This window comes from Panthera uncia (genome assembly GCF_023721935.1).
Source record: "Panthera uncia isolate 11264 chromosome C1 unlocalized genomic scaffold, Puncia_PCG_1.0 HiC_scaffold_3, whole genome shotgun sequence".
Classification (NCBI taxonomy): Eukaryota; Metazoa; Chordata; class Mammalia; order Carnivora; family Felidae; genus Panthera; species Panthera uncia.
In genome coordinates, this window is record NW_026057584.1 from 63,584,834 (window position 1) to 63,602,374 (window position 17,541).

The 17,541-nt window shown below is 43.4% G+C and overlaps 1 protein-coding gene across 5 annotated transcripts in view; it reads left to right on the plus strand.

Moving 5' to 3' along the window:
- The first annotated feature begins 735 nt into the window (after nucleotides 1–735).
- Nucleotides 736–17,541, plus strand: part of STK39 (serine/threonine kinase 39) — a 317,745-nt gene continuing 300,939 nt past the window's right edge. For 2 of the 5 annotated variants that reach the window (XR_007454486.1, XM_049616064.1), the window contains exon 1: nucleotides 737–1,162. Coding sequence is in view for 3 of the 5 variants with exons in the window: in XM_049616064.1 (XP_049472021.1) it covers nucleotides 958–1,162 (205 nt within the window). In the remaining 2 variants the exon portion in view is untranslated. Of the gene's footprint in view, nucleotides 1,163–6,946; nucleotides 7,597–17,541 lie in introns of those variants that run through there. The other 3 variants (XM_049616066.1, XM_049616065.1, XM_049616067.1) reach the window with 3 other exon arrangements.

The window sequence follows — 17,541 nt, forward strand, 5'->3', positions numbered from 1 at the left end:
TTTTAAAGATGAGGTAATTTTGACAGTGTTGGAAAAAAAGCAGCAATTAATCATGAGTTTTCAACGCCGTTTATTTAAGACACAGTATGCTCTGTAAAAGAAATGCCTGCTATCTGTTGTCCCTAGAGGGGTTAATGTGGCATGCTATTAAGAGTATAGAATTTGAAATAGTGTCCAAATCCCCAACATTTTTAAAATTCTAACTTCACAGGCCCTTATAGCACCTCCCTGGGATCCGGGCGGCCGGTAGGTAACAAATGAAGAAAGTCTGGGAACAGCCAGCGACCTAAGGAATCATGTTTCACTAAGAAAAAAAATAGAAGGGCTGCGATTAGATTAGACAAGGTGGGAAAGGGATATTGGCAGGTAATGCGCAGGAAAGTTACAACTTGGGTTATTTTTTAACTGGAGCCCTACAAACGGCCCGCGTGTAGGTGTCTCTCTCGCTAACTTGTAAATGAACTTCAGGTTCTCGTTAGCAGAGGCGACTTCTGAATCTGAGAACCTGGCGGCGGTTCAACGACCCCGCCCTCGGGGTCCCCAGGGGGCATCTTCTGGAGAGCCTGATTGTCTGGAACGCGGGCCCCGAAAGCAAACACAAACCCGCCTTGCTGCCCTCCGGTGGAAACTTCCCCGGCCGCGAGCAGAGCGGGAGGGGGCGGCGGGGCGGCGGTTCCCCTCGCGGAGGCAGAGAACTGCGCGCACGAGGCTCGGGTCGCGCGGCGAGCGCGGCGGCCGCCGCCTCCTCCCCACCCCGCCTCTGCCGGCGCTGCCTCCTCCCTCCGCCCGGCTCGGCCTCCCTCGCTCCCTCCCCTCGTGGCTGGCTCCGGCGGCGGCGGCGCGGCGGACGGGGAGGGCGTGCGCCGGCCGAGAGGTGTCGGCGGTGAGGGAAGGGAAGTTTCAAGTGGAAGGTCGTCCGCCGGCCGGCGCGTCCTCCCGCTCTCCTCCGGCAGCATCATGGCGGAGCCGAGCGGCTCGCCCGTGCACGTCCAGCAGCCCCAGCAGACAGCCCCGGTGACAGCGGCGGCGGCGGCCCCCGCGGCCGCGACAGCAGCGGCGGCCCCGGCAGCGCCCGCGGCGCCGGCTCCGGCCCCAGCCCCGGCGGCACAGGCCGTCGGCTGGCCCATCTGCAGGGACGCGTACGAGCTGCAGGAGGTTATCGGTCAGTGCGGCGGGCGCGGCGGGGCCGGCCCAGGCCGGGCGCCGAGGCCGGGAGGGAGGCGCGGCCGGGGGCGGGAGGGGGTGCGGGATGCTGGGCTTGCCTGCATGCACGCCCGGGAGGCAGAGCGGCCGGCTTCGGGGCCTACCGGCTTCAACAGTATTTTTTTTTTTTTTTTTTAATTTATTTGTTCGTTCTCTGAGCGCTGGTGCTGCAGGAGGCGGCGCGGCGGATGTGACTCGCACTGCAGACGAGCCGCATGCTGCAAACTTTTATCTCCCGATCGCCGGGGCGGCGGAGCAGGGGACCGGCAACGCCGCCGCATCACCCTCCTCCCGCGCGATGGGGCCGCAGCCCGTGGCGGGTGGCCACGCAGGCAGGCGATCGCGGGTGAGGTGGGGTTGCGGGGGCGCCGCCCTGGGCTTCCAGCGCCCCCGCGCTGCGCCCGGGGAGCCGCGTCCTGGGGGACTCTGCGGGCGCAGCCGCGTCTCTGCTCTTCAAGCTCCGCGCCCTTGCCTCCTGTCAGCGGCCTCACGCCGTGGGTAAGGGGGCCAGGTGGGAGTCGCGGAGGCCCAGGTTCTTTCCCGAGGTTGGGGAAGATGCCGGCCTCCCTGGCAGCCGCTGCTCCGCGCCCGCCTTGCAGCCCGGCGCGCCCCGGTACCCGCCTCTGGGTACCCTGGCGCGCCGCCTGCCGCCGAGCCTGACCGCCCGGGGAAAGCAGGCGCCCTGGCCTTCTGCCCTGCACCGGGCCGGTGCTTTCCTCTGGTTCAGGGCCGAGCTGCAAGAATGAAACCCGAGGCTTTCTGTGATCTGCTTCCTGCCATTCGGTGCCATCTAGTCGGCTCACAAATATCACCTTATCTTACATTTTTAAAAGCCTGGCAAAGTCAACGGCAAGAAGCCGGCATTACTTTTCCTTAGGCCGAGCACGTGAAAGGCCAGGAGATTTGTGTTGACCCCTTCACTTAGAACGGTTCCTATCGGATCGTCCTTTTTGAGAGTCTTGTTAAACCTAGTTGGGGAAGCCTCCAGGCAAAGTGCACCCTCAGCTTCTAACCTTACTGGGGCTGGGCTAGGACGTAGTTTTCCCATATCTTGATGTTTAAGCACTGTGATGAAAAAGGAATTTCGGATATTTATGTTATCATTATTATTATTTGTTTTTCTTTTAAAGAATTCTCCACACCCCCTTTAAAAAATTAAAACAGAATTTCATTGGGTGTTTAAATGAGCCTTTATCACCTGCCACTGTGTGAATGAAACAGCATAGACCGAGATACGCATATATTTCATATATATGAGAAAATGATGGGCCAAACAGTAACCTAGGATATAAAAACTTCAAATCTAAAAGAGACATCTCTATATAAAATTCTTTGAAAACCCAGACTTTAAACAACTTTTGGCCAGAGATTCTCAAGGAATGTGTCTTTGTGTCATTGGCTGGATTAAATCACTTTAGGGGCTTTTCAAAGCCTATTCAGTGAAAAGTGCTTTAACCTGGCATATAAGCCCTTTCAGTATTTCAGTGTTACTGCCTGTCCTCAACAGGCTTGCCCCTTCCCTTATTCTTCTTGTACTGATTGTACCCTAAGTATGCTGCTGTCCTGTGACACATGGTTTTACATTCCTTATTGCCTGGGCACAGGCTCTTCTCTCATCCGAGTGCCCATCTTTGTAGTGAATCTCACACAGTTCCCGAGGCCAGAGAGAATTTTCTTTGAGAAGCCTTTTGCTTCTCCTGAGGCAAAGTACATTGACTGATCTCCTCTGCCTCTCCTTTTACATACTTCATAGGAAGCATGTAACCCCCTATTTTTTAATTTGTGCCACAAAATTTAAGGGCTTACTGTGTCCCAAGCGTTGTGCTAGATGTTCAGAAGCATACAAGTTAATGAAAATGGTTCCTGCCCTCAAGGACTTCGGTTCTAGAAGATGTGATGTGTGAGCACTGGGAGAGCACAAAGGAAGGGGGAGGGGAACACAGGAACACCAGAATTTACTTTCCAATTTATTTGGTCATTTTGTTAATTATTAGAGTTAAAATGTGGGCTTTGCCTTTTGAAAACATAGTATTTTGAGTTGACTAGTTTTGTGAATTAATGAATAAAATCTTAATTTAAGTGAAGGGATTAAGTGCAGGGCTTCTCTCTGCTCGCAGTAACAGCATTGTTAATTATGGTTGGTCAATTTACCTAAGGAATTTGAGAGCAAAAACACCTGCTTATTACTTCTACCCCTGTTTTTGTACATTCAGACTGTAGGCATGGCTTTTCTCCATTTTAAATTTATCTCGTCTGTTTTCCAACTAAAAGGTGGTCTGTGTGGAGGCCATGTCATTGAAAAATCAGAGCACGGGAATAGGGTTTTGCAAGAGCTTAATGTTTATAGGGAATTATAAACCCATTTCCATTTAGTGTTTAATGCTAGTTGAGTGATTACAAGTGAACTTGTGGTTAAGCACTTTTGCTTAAACATTACATGCAGAAGAGTTAGTAGTTCAGACACTGAACTAGTTTCAACATGAATGCGGGTGGAGAGCCTTTGCCTCCCCTGTCCGTGTGGCAGGTGTCATATGATAGGGCTCCAGCAATGTGAGCTGTGACCAGCAGGAGGCTCGGATGTGCCTGAGCAGAAAAGACCAAGGGAGGCACCGTGTTTTAACTTTACAGCGTGGCACAGAGCACTTTTTCTTCATTTCCTTCTGCGCAGAGATTGGGGCCTCAGGATTATGAGAGAATAGGTTTACAAAAATCCAAACAGAGCAGGTTCATTTGTTTGACTCCTGTTTTAGAAGAATAAACACAGGATTTTGCAGGTCTAAAAATAAAGGTTTCTTGTGGCATTGCTGTTCTTTTGTTGTAAAAGATCAATAGACAATTTGTAATGCTCTTAGGGTTAATCTGGTTCAGAAGTTTATGCATGACCTGGAAATGATGTAAAGTCTGTTGGAGGGATTGAAAATGTTGTGAAGTTATTAGGTTCCTCCTTTTAGCTGTTGATGCCCTTGTCATAGTAGATTTCAAATATTCGTCTCCTAAATAAGGAATGGCTCTTGGGAGGTTTTCTAGCCTCTTTATACCCTTCAGCCTCATTAACCTTTGTTCCTTACCTCTCCCCTTCATCCCACCCTAAGATTGTTTCTTTAGAACTATCAGGGTTAGCTAACGATAAGACAATTGAAAAATTAGTTTCTTTGTTGGTGATGTCAATAGTATTACCTTTGTTGAACAGAATGAACAGTGAATCGTGTAAATGTTGTCTTGGGCATCTGTTGTAGAATTGAACAACCTCAAGGAACTTTTCTGGCAAAGAGCTGTGGTCGCTGCAATACCAGTTTCTGTATTTGAGTCAGATAATGGCGTCAGGGGCTGTTTTCTTGGCTGATTTTCCTCAGAGAAACCCTAAATTGACTTATGCCTCAGAGTAAGTTTGATTTCCTTAGATTTTTTGCAGGATAAGCCTCTCTTTAGTTTTGTATTTGGTTTCTCAGGGTTGCTTCATTTTGCCCTGAGTGGTCATTTAGAATGATCTAAAAGTAATACATTTAATTTTTGGTCTCAGTCAACAAAAGACTTTGGTTCCGAGAATCCTAGCTATAGTTTGATGGAGGGCTCCTCTGAATACTTTCTCTCCTGTGACGCTTTGTTTAACCATTCAGATGCATCTCCCCAAACCCAGATAATAGGGCATACAGCCAGGTTTTCAAGTAGCCTTTCCTAAAATGAGACCTGCCAGCAGCAGCCCAGAGACCTTCTGCCTCACTCTGTGCTCTCAGAGTTTGTGCGGATTCTGTGGTTTAGGGATTAGAACTGGTTTTATGGATACTCTAGAGGGATCTTGAGGACGTTGAGAGCTACGATGGGTCACAGTCGTTTTTCTAGGACCTCAGAGGGCCCAGGCACGGGGTGTGTATTTTGATCTTCCAGACCTTTAAACTGGGCTGCTTTGCTGCTAGTGTTGGTTTGCTAGTTTGGCCATTTTATTTTATTTCATCTTGTAAACTAAAAGGGCCCTCAGATGTATGGCCTAAGACAAGGCTTTGATTTTCATATCGTTTCACCTTTTTTTTGTAAAGAGAAAAATATATATAGAAATACTCTTTTTGTACTTTTGTATTATTGTGGTAAAATATGCTAACCACATAAGATTTACAATCTTAACCGTTTTCTAAGTGTATAATTCAGTGGCAGTAGTTACGTTCATAAGAGAAATGCTCTCTTATAGAATTCACCTGTGAAACCATCTTCACTTAAAGTTTGTGTTTCTTTTTGAAAGTTAATGTATTACTCATTCAGTTAATGTATTTGCTATATATTGTATTTACTATTTGGATTTTGTCTTTTACTTTGGTCGTTTGTATCTTTCATGAAATTTTTATCTTTATCAAGTTTATCAGTATACCTTTCTGCATAATTTTCACTTACTCTCCCATTTAAATAACAGCTTCAGGGTGCCTGGGTGGCTTGGTCGGTTGAGCATCCAACTCTTGGTTTTGACTCGGGTCATGATCTCACAGCTCATGGGATCGAGCCCCACATAGGGATCTGCACTGACAGTGTGGAGCCTGCTTGGGATTCTCTCCTCTCTCTGCTTCTCCCCGACTCACGTGTGCGCTCATGCTCTCTTTTGCTCCCTCTCACAAATGAATAAACACTAAAAAGATAAACAGCATTAATGAAGTATACTTCATGTACCATACAATTCATCCCTATATACTGAACGGTTCAACGTGGATTTTGTTTTTTGTTTTTCTATAACCACAGAGCTTATCAACAAGGATAACAGTTTTAGAACACAGAAATGCTCTTTTAAATGTGCTGTCCAAAATGCTATGTGAGAAAATTCTCTAGGTAGAAAAGAAACTTTTGGTAGAATGACTACAGTACTTTATGTATGCTTTTGATTTGTGACCAATAATATTATGAATTTTTCCCTGTCTCTGATAGTCTGTTATACACTACATTTTTGATGATGTTTGAGAATAAATTAAAACATCGCAGGCTCTGGAGTCAGATGGCCTGGTCTATTTCATATCCTGGCAATAGCAATCACTGGCCTTGTGACCTTGAGCAAATTACTTAGATGTGTCTGCACTCAGTTTCCTCACTTGTAACATGGAGATGATAAAAATAGGGTTGTGAGGATTGAGAGAATGTAAAGCACTTAGAAGAGTGCCTGGCACGGGGCATGCTCTCAATTAGTCTTAGTCATAACTACTAAAAGCGACATTTGCTAATCAGATTCAAATTATCAGGAGAGAACACAGCCCTGTCTCTGGTGAGATGTTGGAGTGGCTTGAAGCGTTTTCTCTGCTCACTTTTCTAGCCGGGGCGGTGGGGGGTGGTGGTGGGGAACAGGAGGGGGAGTTTGCCGGCTGGTGGCCTTCTTCTGGTGTGTGGCTGGAAGGGGGCTCACGGGAGGGTCCCCAAAGCCCACGTGGGGGGGTGGAGTGGCCTCCAGTCGCACCTCCCCTCTTCTGCAGGAGGAAGCTGAGGGACCTGTTGGAGCTCCTGGTGGTTTGGAGAGCTCAGGGGTTTGGGTGCCAAATGGCCCTCTGACAAGTGGTGAGAGCATCCTGCGGGAAAGGTTGCTGGGAGGAACAGCCCATTATGACAGGGCTCTGAGAACAACCTGCTAAGACTGCACTTTTCTTCCACCTCTCAGTTGGCCCTGTGGAGGCTGCCATGCTGGCAGGAAATGCTGCTGACTAAAAGAAACATCGCCGTGTCCCAGTGCATGAGACGACAGGAGCGTTTGTGTTCAGATAAAGTCGTCACTCTTGCTCCTCATCTCCTTTCTCCCCTCCCTGCTTTCCCCTCAGCTTAAAAATACTCTCAGGTCTTTCTTATCTTTAACAACAAATGAGAACAAAACAAAACACTCACTCGTCCTTCCTCTTCTAGCCACTACCTTATCTCCTTCCTTCCTTTCACAGCTAAGCTATTTGAAAGAACCTCCCATTCACTTCTCAGCCCACTGTGCTCTTTGCCCTCCTGCTAAGAAACCAAAGTCGGCATCTCCACGATCACGATCACGGTGCCAACTCCTGGGGCCACAGCCCGGGGACGCTGCGGTTCCCTTTTCTCTTCTCCACAGCATTTGGCACCGTCTGTCCTCTCTCCTCCTCCTTTCCTGCTCCAGGATCCACTTCACCGTATGTATGTCTGCAGCTGCAGCCGCCACCTGAGATGCTGAGGGTCTCCCTGTTCTGGGGGCTGGCGTGTCCGCTGCCCTTTGTATGTCTTTGTTTAGATGCTCAGGACAACGTGGCACTCACAGTTAAACTTGTCTGTCCTCCTTTGCCTCAATCCTGATGAGCTTCGTGGACATCCTCCATCTTCCTTAAGACCCTGGCGCGTGACACAAGGACGCCGGTCATCCCACGCTCGCCCGTCTTCTTTCATCTCCCGCATCTAATTGGTCATCAGTCCTAGGTACTCTGCATCCTTAGAATCTTCTTTGCTCTGTCTTTAACTCTTCCTTTGGCCATCACCGGTTTAGTTCAGGCCCTTATCGGTTCTTATTTGGGTTCTTGTAATAACTTCCTGACCAGCTTCCTTGTCTCCGTTCTTGCTTCCAGCTACGGGATGCACTCTTCCCAAAATGGTGGTGCTTTGCCAACATTTTTGTCAGTTACCCCAGGCTTAAACACTTTTAGTGGCTTTTCTGTCATCTTTAAGGTTAACTCTAAGCATGGTGTTTAAGGCCTTTTGGGAATTGGCTCTTGTCGCCTTTTGCGGACAGACCTTCCTTGTCATTTTCATTTGCAGACAGACTCCCACCCAGTGGGAACCTTTTGCCGTTCTTGAAATGCTTCATGCTTTCCTAGCCTTGAGAGGCAAGTTTTCACTCTGTTTCAAACACCATTTCACACCATACCATTCAGTTTTTATGTATTTAACAGAGAACACTGTCTCTCCTTTTCATTTTCACCTTTATTGAAGTATAACATACATGTGGAAAAGTGTACATATCATAAATGTATATAGCTTGATGCATGTTCAATTGAACACACCCTGATCTGGCCTCCCTTTTAAGACCTGGAATAAATGATTTCTCTTCACACAGTCTCTGCCCTTAAGCCTCCTTTTCCTTTGCTCTGTTGGGTATTTTACCCCTGGCAGTCCTCACACTGTATGCAAGTTGGTCGCTTCTTTGCCCATTAGGGTGCTGGATATTAACTCCTTCGTGAGGACAGCGTCTCTAGCCTCCATACTCCACACCTCGTATTAAGTATTTGATAAATGTTTTCTGGATTAAAGTCTGAACTCTGGGGACAAACACTCCTTACTTTCTTACATAAGGGGAATGTTGCCTGACTTCTAAAAATTTGCCTCCCTGGATCCTCAAGATTTGATCTTGCCTGTGGTTGACGATGTTGCTTATTTAGTTACGTTAGGGCCAATCAGCTTAAAGGGCTCTGTAGAAATTAGCTCATTAATCTTCCCAGATGAAGAGTAAGCATTTGAGTGCTTCCGCTTGCCTGTACTGTGCAGGTAGGCAGGCGTGCAGTGGCCTGGCTCTCCTGAGGTCATTGGACTGCGGGATGGCCTCTCCAGGTTAAGGGCCCGCGGCCTCCTGCCCCGTGTGGCATCCTTTTACTTAGGCATTGTAGAGCGGGACAGGGAGGTCCCGGTACTGGTCTCCTCTTTTCTAGAACTTTCCTTTCTTGAGCATACCCATGACTTCTCTCTTCCTGTTTATGTATTTATATATAACCCAACCTTAAAGTTCTGCGGGGCCTCTTGCTGTGTAGAAATCAGGACTGTTGGGAGAAGATCAAGGATGTAAGTGAAACACAGGAACAGAACATCAGGGCAGGTGGTTTTCAAAGGTTGTTACGATGGCAGGGGTTGTATTTTTATAAATAATAAGGGACCCAGGGTAATAGGATTTGTGCGGATAGGACAGGATATGGCTAAGACGATAGACCATTTTTCTTTTTACATCAGAATCAACCTAGTAGGTGTTATAATTCCTCTATGGTGTCTTTATTGGGAAAGCTTTTTTTTTTCCTGTTTAAATAGAATTCTTCATGTAATCCTACAAAGTTTTACATTTTTCTCCGGGACAGTGTTTTTAAAATTACACCAAAGCAATTTCAGTATGGTGATTCCAGTCTTTTGAGCGTTTCTTTTTGCAAATCTGCCATTCCTTGGTCAGTGTTTCGATATGAGGGAAGAAATCATTGTGTTAATTAGAAAGGCATGTTAGACTTGGCTTAACAAGGAAGCTGAGGAGAAATAGCTGCTCTTTAGAGAATGGATTGGCTATGCTTTAGTTCTAGAATTGATTTGGATAAACACTTTGGAATCTGATGTGAGTAAATGCTGAAGTATTTCACATTTCTTTTCACTTGCCAGTTATTTGAGAATAAGCTATAGTTTAGTTTTGAGAAACTTCTTGGATATCGAAGAATTAGATAAGTTGACTTTTAAAACCAATTGTATGTGGGAAAACATCATTTTAAGATAGAATATTTTATTTTGAAACTTCTTCCAGGAAGTGATATTTAGTATAACTCTTAGAGGCCTAGGAGTGGGGCTGCTCATTCCAGTCTTGCCTTAGATACAAGTACATTTTGGTGACAATTCTAGGGTTTAGGTTTCCCACCATTAGTCACTGCTAGGGCTATTTACTGGAAGAAATAGTATGGTAAGTAAATATTGGTGACTTTCTGCCATGTGAATGGTAGATCTTCATTTGGGGAGTATTTTTTTTTTTAAGTTTAGTTTTATTTATTTATTTTTTAAGTAAACTCTGCCCCCAACGTGGGGCTTGAACTCATGACCCTGAAGTCAAGAGTCACATGCTTTGCTGCCTGAGCCAGCCAGGAGTCTTCATTTGGGAAGTATTTTGGAAGCCAGTGATCTGTGATAATTCTGAGGTCTTAGAGGAATCTGTGCTCTTGTTTTGGACTGGTAGGATCAGTTTTTACCGGGGTTTGTAACAAGGGGCATCCCAATTGCTTTCCTGTTTGCCTGTTTAGTTTGGGGATTGGAAAAAGATGGTATTTTCTGGATTGGTGCCTGTTGGCCTATTTTGTATTACTTACATTTTAATTTGAATTATCTGGTCTTTCTTCCCCTCCCTTCCCCTCCCTTCTTCTCCTTCCTAATTGACAATGTCACCATTCCCTTTGCTTAATTACGGAGTGACTCAAGAAAGCAGGGGGAGAGAGTGCTCAGGGGAAGGAATGATAGGTCACTGCTGGTTTTTTTGTAAGTCACCTCCTAAGTGAGGAATGGCTTAAGAATACAGAATCAGGAAATCTAATTTTGGAATAGACTGAAGAGAAAATCCATTCCTGCTCCTTTGTTTTATAGCTAAAGACTCTGGTGGCCTAAGTTCTTCAACCTTTTTTTTTTAAACTGTTGGCCCAAAAGGCCTTAGAATCTCAGGCTTGTGATTCTTGCCTAGTTCAGTATTTTTTTTCTGCTTATATCACATTGATTCATCATTAGTGAGAATGAAGGTTAGACATATTATCAACTCAGCTTTATAACTACTATTTTAATAGAGTACATATCTATATATAACGTATTTACCACTAACTACCATAGTAAAAATCTTATTTCTTTAGAGGTGTTAAACTGATCTTTATATGTATTTCTTTATCAGGGTATTTTATTTAATGTGTAATAAAACATGGTGGTGTATAAACATGAAGTCGCTTCATTTTTTTATTTTTTATTTTTTATTTTGTTATTTTAGAGAGTGGGCAGGGGAAGAGAGAGAATCTTAAGCAGGTTCCATGCTCAGTGTGGATCCTGATGCGAGGCTCAATCTCACAGCCCTAGGTTCATGACCTGAGCCAAAATGAAGAGTCAGTCGCTCAACTGACTGAGCTACTCAGGTGCTCCAAAGTCACTTCATTTCAATCATCATCTTTTGCCTGCTCTGTTAAAATAGAGTTGTTGGGGCACCTAAGTGTCTCAGTCAATTAGACATCCGACTTCGGCTCAGGTCATATCTCATGGTTTGTGAGTTTGAGCCCCACGTTGGGCTCTCTGCTGTCAGCACAGAGCCCACTTTGGACCCTCTGTGTGCGTGCACACTCTCTCTCTCTCAAAAATAAACAATAAGAAAAAACAGACTGTATTGTAACCTTATCATTGAGGTGGAGTTGGGGCATGGATGGGTGTGTTTGAAAGTAGAAGTTTAAGGAGGAGCAGGGTGATGGATGAAGAAAACATATGAAGTAGATGAACTTCAGGGCTGATCATTAGCTGGAGCAAAGTTTCTGCACTACAGTCAGGTCCCCTCTGCCAGGCTGTGCTTTGTCGTGGTCACAGCAGCAACAGCTTTCCTTCATTTCTTGGCGTGTCCTTGGCTGTTGGGTATGACAGCCAGTAGCCATGTGTGGCTATTTCAATTTAAACGCATGGAAATTAAATAATTTTGGGGGGGGGGGGATGAGGGATGAACAGGCAGAGCACAGATGTTTAGGGCAGGGAGACCGCTCCAGGTGATAGCATAATGATGGATACATGTTATCCTTTTCCCCAAACCCATAGAATGTATAGAATCCAGAGTGAACTGTAGTGTAAACTGTGGACTCGGGGAGAAAACGATGTGCCAGTGTAGGTTCACCAGTTGTGACAAATGCACCACTTTGTTGGGGGATACTGATAATGGGGGAGGCTATGCATGTGTGGGGGGGGGGCAGAGGGGAAATATATGGGAAATCTCTACATTCCTCTCACTTTTGCTATAAACCTAAAACTGCTCTAAAAAATCTTTTAAAAAATACAGTTCCTCACTTAGTAACCACATTTGAAGTGCCCAGTAGCTAATTGTGGCCAGTGCAGCTGCAGAACCGGATTTTGTTTAAGTCTGTAATCCACACTATTGTATAAGGATATTGGATAGCTCAGATATAGACTGTTTCCATCACCCACCGCAAAATGTTTTATTGGGCCGCACTGGATGATAATTTCTCTGAAATGTTCAGAAAATGACTAAATATTGTGATGGCTGTAAAAAGTGTGAGGCCACCTCCCGATAACATACTAAGGCATTGCCACTGACTCAGAGGTACACAAAGACAGGCAATGCTACACCCTATTTAAAAAAATCTTTTGTTTTCACTCTGCTCTATTTGAAAGCTAATTGATTCATATTTTCAGAAGAACAGTTATTCTTTTTTTGTGTGTGTGGTGAAATAGATACCCCTGTTGACGTAGGGAAGATGGTTTTGAAGTGTGAGTTTTTATCTTACCCACTTAACTCATTCAGGGATGTTCTTGTAATTGTAAACATAAAGAGTCCTCCCAAATGAAATCCAGTATTTTCAGAAGTATCAAAATGTTACTTTTCCTTAAGAAATCACTTCAGAGTCTGGAGTTGGATGTGCTAGACAGTATCACTTCAGTTTATTTTATTTATGAAGAAAGAACTGACTAGGGTTTTTTTTTTTTTTAAATAGAATTACAGAGGAGTTGTGAACTTAGAAAAATAATACGTCTGTCAATTTTAGTCACTTAAATAGTGAGTTTGAATCATGGACCCTTCTTTTCTCTTGAGTTTAAAACAATTTGGTATTTCAGTCACTAAAAGATGGTTTAACCTAAGTTCTATATTACAAAGAATAGAAAACATCCAGTGTTTAAGTCAGCACCTTAACAGAAATTCACACTCAGTAACCACTGTTTGGGTAGGATACCTGCTTTGTAAGGAAGGAGAGAGAATTAGTGACTGAGGGGTGAAAAAATCTGTGTAGGGAGATTAACTAGGTTTAATTTTGGGCAATTCAGGAACAGTCTGTACTTTTTCATGTTTGATGTCCCTTGGGTAACTGAGTCCATAACAGTATTTTACTATGTAATCCTTTAAAATTTTTCCTTGTATGTGCCCTTTCAAATTTCTGGAGCCCTAACCCTAGTGCCTGACCTTCAACAAGGGTTGTTGTGGAAACAGTTTTAATATGGCACCTTTCCTGGGCACTTGGGAGACTGAAATAGGGCTAGGAGAAGTGTCTCTGTGTAGTTTCAGATTGTGATCACTAGGACTCACTTAAGAAGAGGAATATTTTTGGCATAAGTCAAGATCAGGGGCTAGATTGTTTATCTTTACTAAAATAAATACTCATCACTTGTTTAAAAAGTGACCATCTCTAGACCTAAGAGATAATGAGCTTCTGAGTTCATTTATAGCCATCATCCTGATTGTTTCCATAGAAGTAGCAAGGGGCAGAGTGAGAAGGAGACTCAGAATGTGAAACAGGCTCAGGGCTCCAACCTGTCAGCACAGAGCTCGACGTGGAGCTCAAACCCATGAAGCGTGAGATCAGGACCTGAGCCGAAGTCAGCGCTTAACCAACTGAGCCACCCAGCTGCCCCTATTTGCTTAAATAATCTTAAAGGTAGGTGTCTGGTGTGTAGTTACAAGAGTAGGTAAAAGTCCCAAGCATTTGTTTTGCTTGTTATTTCACATTTAGTCTACCATATGAAGAGCGAGTAGTTTTCAGCTGTGTACAGTTGTTTAAAAATTAAATCCTCCCTTGTCTCTTGGAGCTACTTGTAAGAAAGAGAATGCCAAAAATATGAAAGGTAATCTTTATGGGATATGACTGACTTTAAAATTGATCACATCAATTTATTTACACAAGAAGTATTACTTCTTTTAAGGAGACATGGTGGGAGGGTATCCACTTATACTTTACAGCTATGTTTCATTTTAAATTTTAAAAGTTACCCATTTCCATCAGCCCTCCTGTGAAGAAATGAGACTGATTCCTAATGTGACATTAAATTGCTCTTAAGATATTTCCAGAAACTGTTTTAAACAGTTGTGGCTTTATTGGAATAATAATTTAATCTTGCAGAATGATTCTAGCCTGAACAGTGCTGTGGGTTGTTTAAAGTCACTGTTTTTAATAGGTTCGGCATCACCAGTTCATAGAAGTGATGGGATTGAGACTACAAGGAGCTGTGTGTCTAGAGGTAGGGATAGCAAAAGGAAAAGCTGATGGTGGACTGAGGAGGCATGGTAGAGTGGGGAGTAGGATTCCAAGATCACATCTGTAAAGCCGGAGACTAGCACAAGGCAGCAACAGACCTCAGATCTGAGCAGGGGTAAGAGATAGACAAAGAACTCAGAGGCATATCCAAGTTTAAAATTTGCAGGAGTCCAGCAAGGTGTCAAGGCAAGGAGGGACAATATAGTTCTTCCCAGAAAAATTTGGTGGCAACATCTTGTTGAGGTGGGTGCCTCATTTAAAGCTTTGCCTTCAGGGGTGCCTCTGACAAACTGGAAGGTTTGGTGTGGATTCTGATGGTCTCTGTATCGGCTATGTATAGTTGTGTGACCAACCACCCCAAAACTTAGTGGCTTAAAACCATGGCTATTTTATTTGCTTACGATTCTGTGGGTTGGCAATTTGGGCTCAGCTGGGCTGGGCAGGTCTGCTGGTCTTGCCGAGCTTATGGCGACCTGGGCCGGGGCTACATCTCTGAAGATGGTCTCGCTCGTGTGTGGTGGTTCGTGCTGGCTGTCGGTTGGCCCTTTCTCCACTGCCGTCTCATTCTCAAGGAGGCTCCCCTGTAGTTTATCTGTTGGGTGCGGCAGCGTTCCAAGTTTGCAGGGACGGAGTCTCAAGGGCTCTTGAGGCCTCGGCTTGGTACTCACCCCGTGTCACTCTGCCTCATTCACATCACAAGGCCACTCAGATTCAAGGAGAAGGGAAATCCATTTCCCTGCTTGTTGGGCATAGTGGTAAAATCACATGGCAAAAGGACATGTATATAGACATGGGAGGGATTCTTATTGCCATCTTTGCAAAGTCTCTACCATAACAGCTTTATTTAGCTCAAGAGTGATGAATAGACAATGTTTGATATTCATTGAACTTTCCTTTTTAACTTGTGGTGGGGGAGCTAATTGCTCAACTACCTTCATCCCAGTTGTTGTAGTGTGATTGATTATGGGTTTCATAAACTAATGTGCTGTGTGAACTATTTTGTTAGAAAAGTGGCTTTAGAAATATATAATTTGCTAAATAGTCTAAAGGTGTTGAGTCTAATAGGACATTTGAAGGGCGAAGGGGTGTGTGTGTGTGTGTGTGTGTGTGTGTAAGTAATGCATCTGATCCTTTTTAGCCTTGAGTTGTTTTATTCCAGACTGACCTTCTTAGAACTTAACACCACATTAAAAATATAGATTGTCTGCACGCACGTATATACTTCTCCTGCCATCTAGAAGTCAGTGAACCAGATCTATCATAGCCCCCAAAATAACATGTTGTCTCTGCATCACTCAGTTTAAGTGTAGATGGTTGCTTACATAATTATGGAAGTTTCTTCACTTTGAAGTCAATCCAGCAATATTTTACTGCCAGTTTTATAATCAGTTTTCAAAAAAGAACTGCCATCCTATTAGGATATAAAGATTAGAAATCCAATAATAGTTATTGGCAGAATTTGCCCGTTTTCTTTAGTTTATCATATATGAATGGCAGAAATGATGGATGGGAGATGTGCAAGTAATACCATTTATTAAATTGCAGTCTTTCTGGTAAAAGCACTTATGAAATATCATATGCTTTTAGACGTGGGAAGAGGGCTGAGTATTGTCGTTATAAATTTACAGACTTCTGTTTATTCTAAAGGGGGAGATAGATGTGTACGTGGGTTAGATGCGTGGGATGTCCTTCCTGTGGTTGGCCCACACCCCTTTCTCACAAAGGGAAGAAAGATTGAGAGAAGGATATTACCCAAACCTCTGAGTTATAAAAACCTCCAAGCTTATTTATCTTAAACTTTCCAAATATTATACAAATAATATGTAGAAAATTTGGATAATGCAGATGAGTGAAAAGGGGAGAAAATCCACCAGTTACCTTATTGTCCATCAGCTATTGGCCTGACTAGCCTTTATTGTCCACCAGCTAGATAGTGTTTGACTTTTGGTGTAAGTTGACATGGGATAGGACTTAAAAAAAGGAGTATAAATTGATATTTTTGGAGATTGATATGTCTTCACATTCTCAGTGCTTTCACATTTCATTTGTTTTGAGAAAGAAAATAAACCAGTGGCAGATTAATACTTGCTTGGCAAAAGTGATTTGTTTCTCAAAAATTTGACACACACTGAAAGTCAAGCATACTTTATGATTACTGGACAGACTATATACATGTATTTTTCTTACACTTACGTGTTTTCAGAATACTGTTACAATCTAAATGTCTACATTGCAATTTAGTATTTCTTAGAAGTGTCAGTTATTTGCCCTTTGCCCTTTGGGTGCTACGGATCTACCTTATTTGGTACTTTTCTGATTGCAAGTGAAAACATTTTACAGAAAGCTCTGGAATGGAGGGAACTTACGAATAAGTAACTTTCTCATTGAGGGTGTGTTGAACACAGTAATGACTTTTAGATTTCACCTTGACCTTTCATATCAGACCTAGAGCTGACAGTATGAGAATTTTTTATATTTGCTAAATATATGTTATCTTTTTGTAGTGCCAGCTCTTTGATTTCATGGGTATAAGGGAGAAATGAATCTTTAGGAATTTAATTTGATGATCTGAATGTTGAATTTTTTTGGTCTTTTTGGCAAGTAAAAAGCTTCAAGGATTTTATAGCATTTTCAGTGAAAGGGTGAAATAGCTATTGGCCTGACCAGCCTTTATTTTATTAAAGTTTTTAAATTACAAAGATATAAAAAATACTTTAGTAGGTGAAAATAACAACCCTCAGTTTTCATTTCCCAGAATTACCCCCCCGCCCTGTGGTCAGTTTGGTGTGTATCTTTCTGGATGTTTTTCTTTGTATACATATGCCCATAGATTTTTTTCCAACATTTAATTATTATTCATGTAATGTGGTAACTGTGCATATTACTCTACACTTAACAATTTTTACTTCCATAGAGTAGTAATATGTATTACATGTATATTTTACTTCTGGGTATCTTCTGATGTATGTGTAGTAAAATATACACATTACAAATATCCACAGCTGTCATTCCTAGATCATTTCTCATAGCTCTCTACCTCATCTAAAGATATTTTATTATTTATGGTTAAATATTTAAATATTCTTATTTCAATTCCAGGTCCATTTCTGTTCTGTGGATTACTTTGTCTAACCAGTCTTTTGCTGATGAACTTCTTGGTTGTCTCCAGGTTTCCATAATCCTGTGCGGTGGATTTCCAGTAGTGGGTTTGCAGGGACAAATGGTATTACTTTTGCATTTTTGATAGGTACTATGGAAATTTCTTCCAGTTGTTACATTAATTGCTCCCCTTTCTGGCTTTAAAGGTAGAAAGGAGTTAGACTGAGAAGGCATCTTGCCTTCTCCCCTGTTGACCCAGACCTGAAAAATCTAAGATCAGGAGGAGAAAATGGTGGATGGGGTGGGGTGGTCACAGATC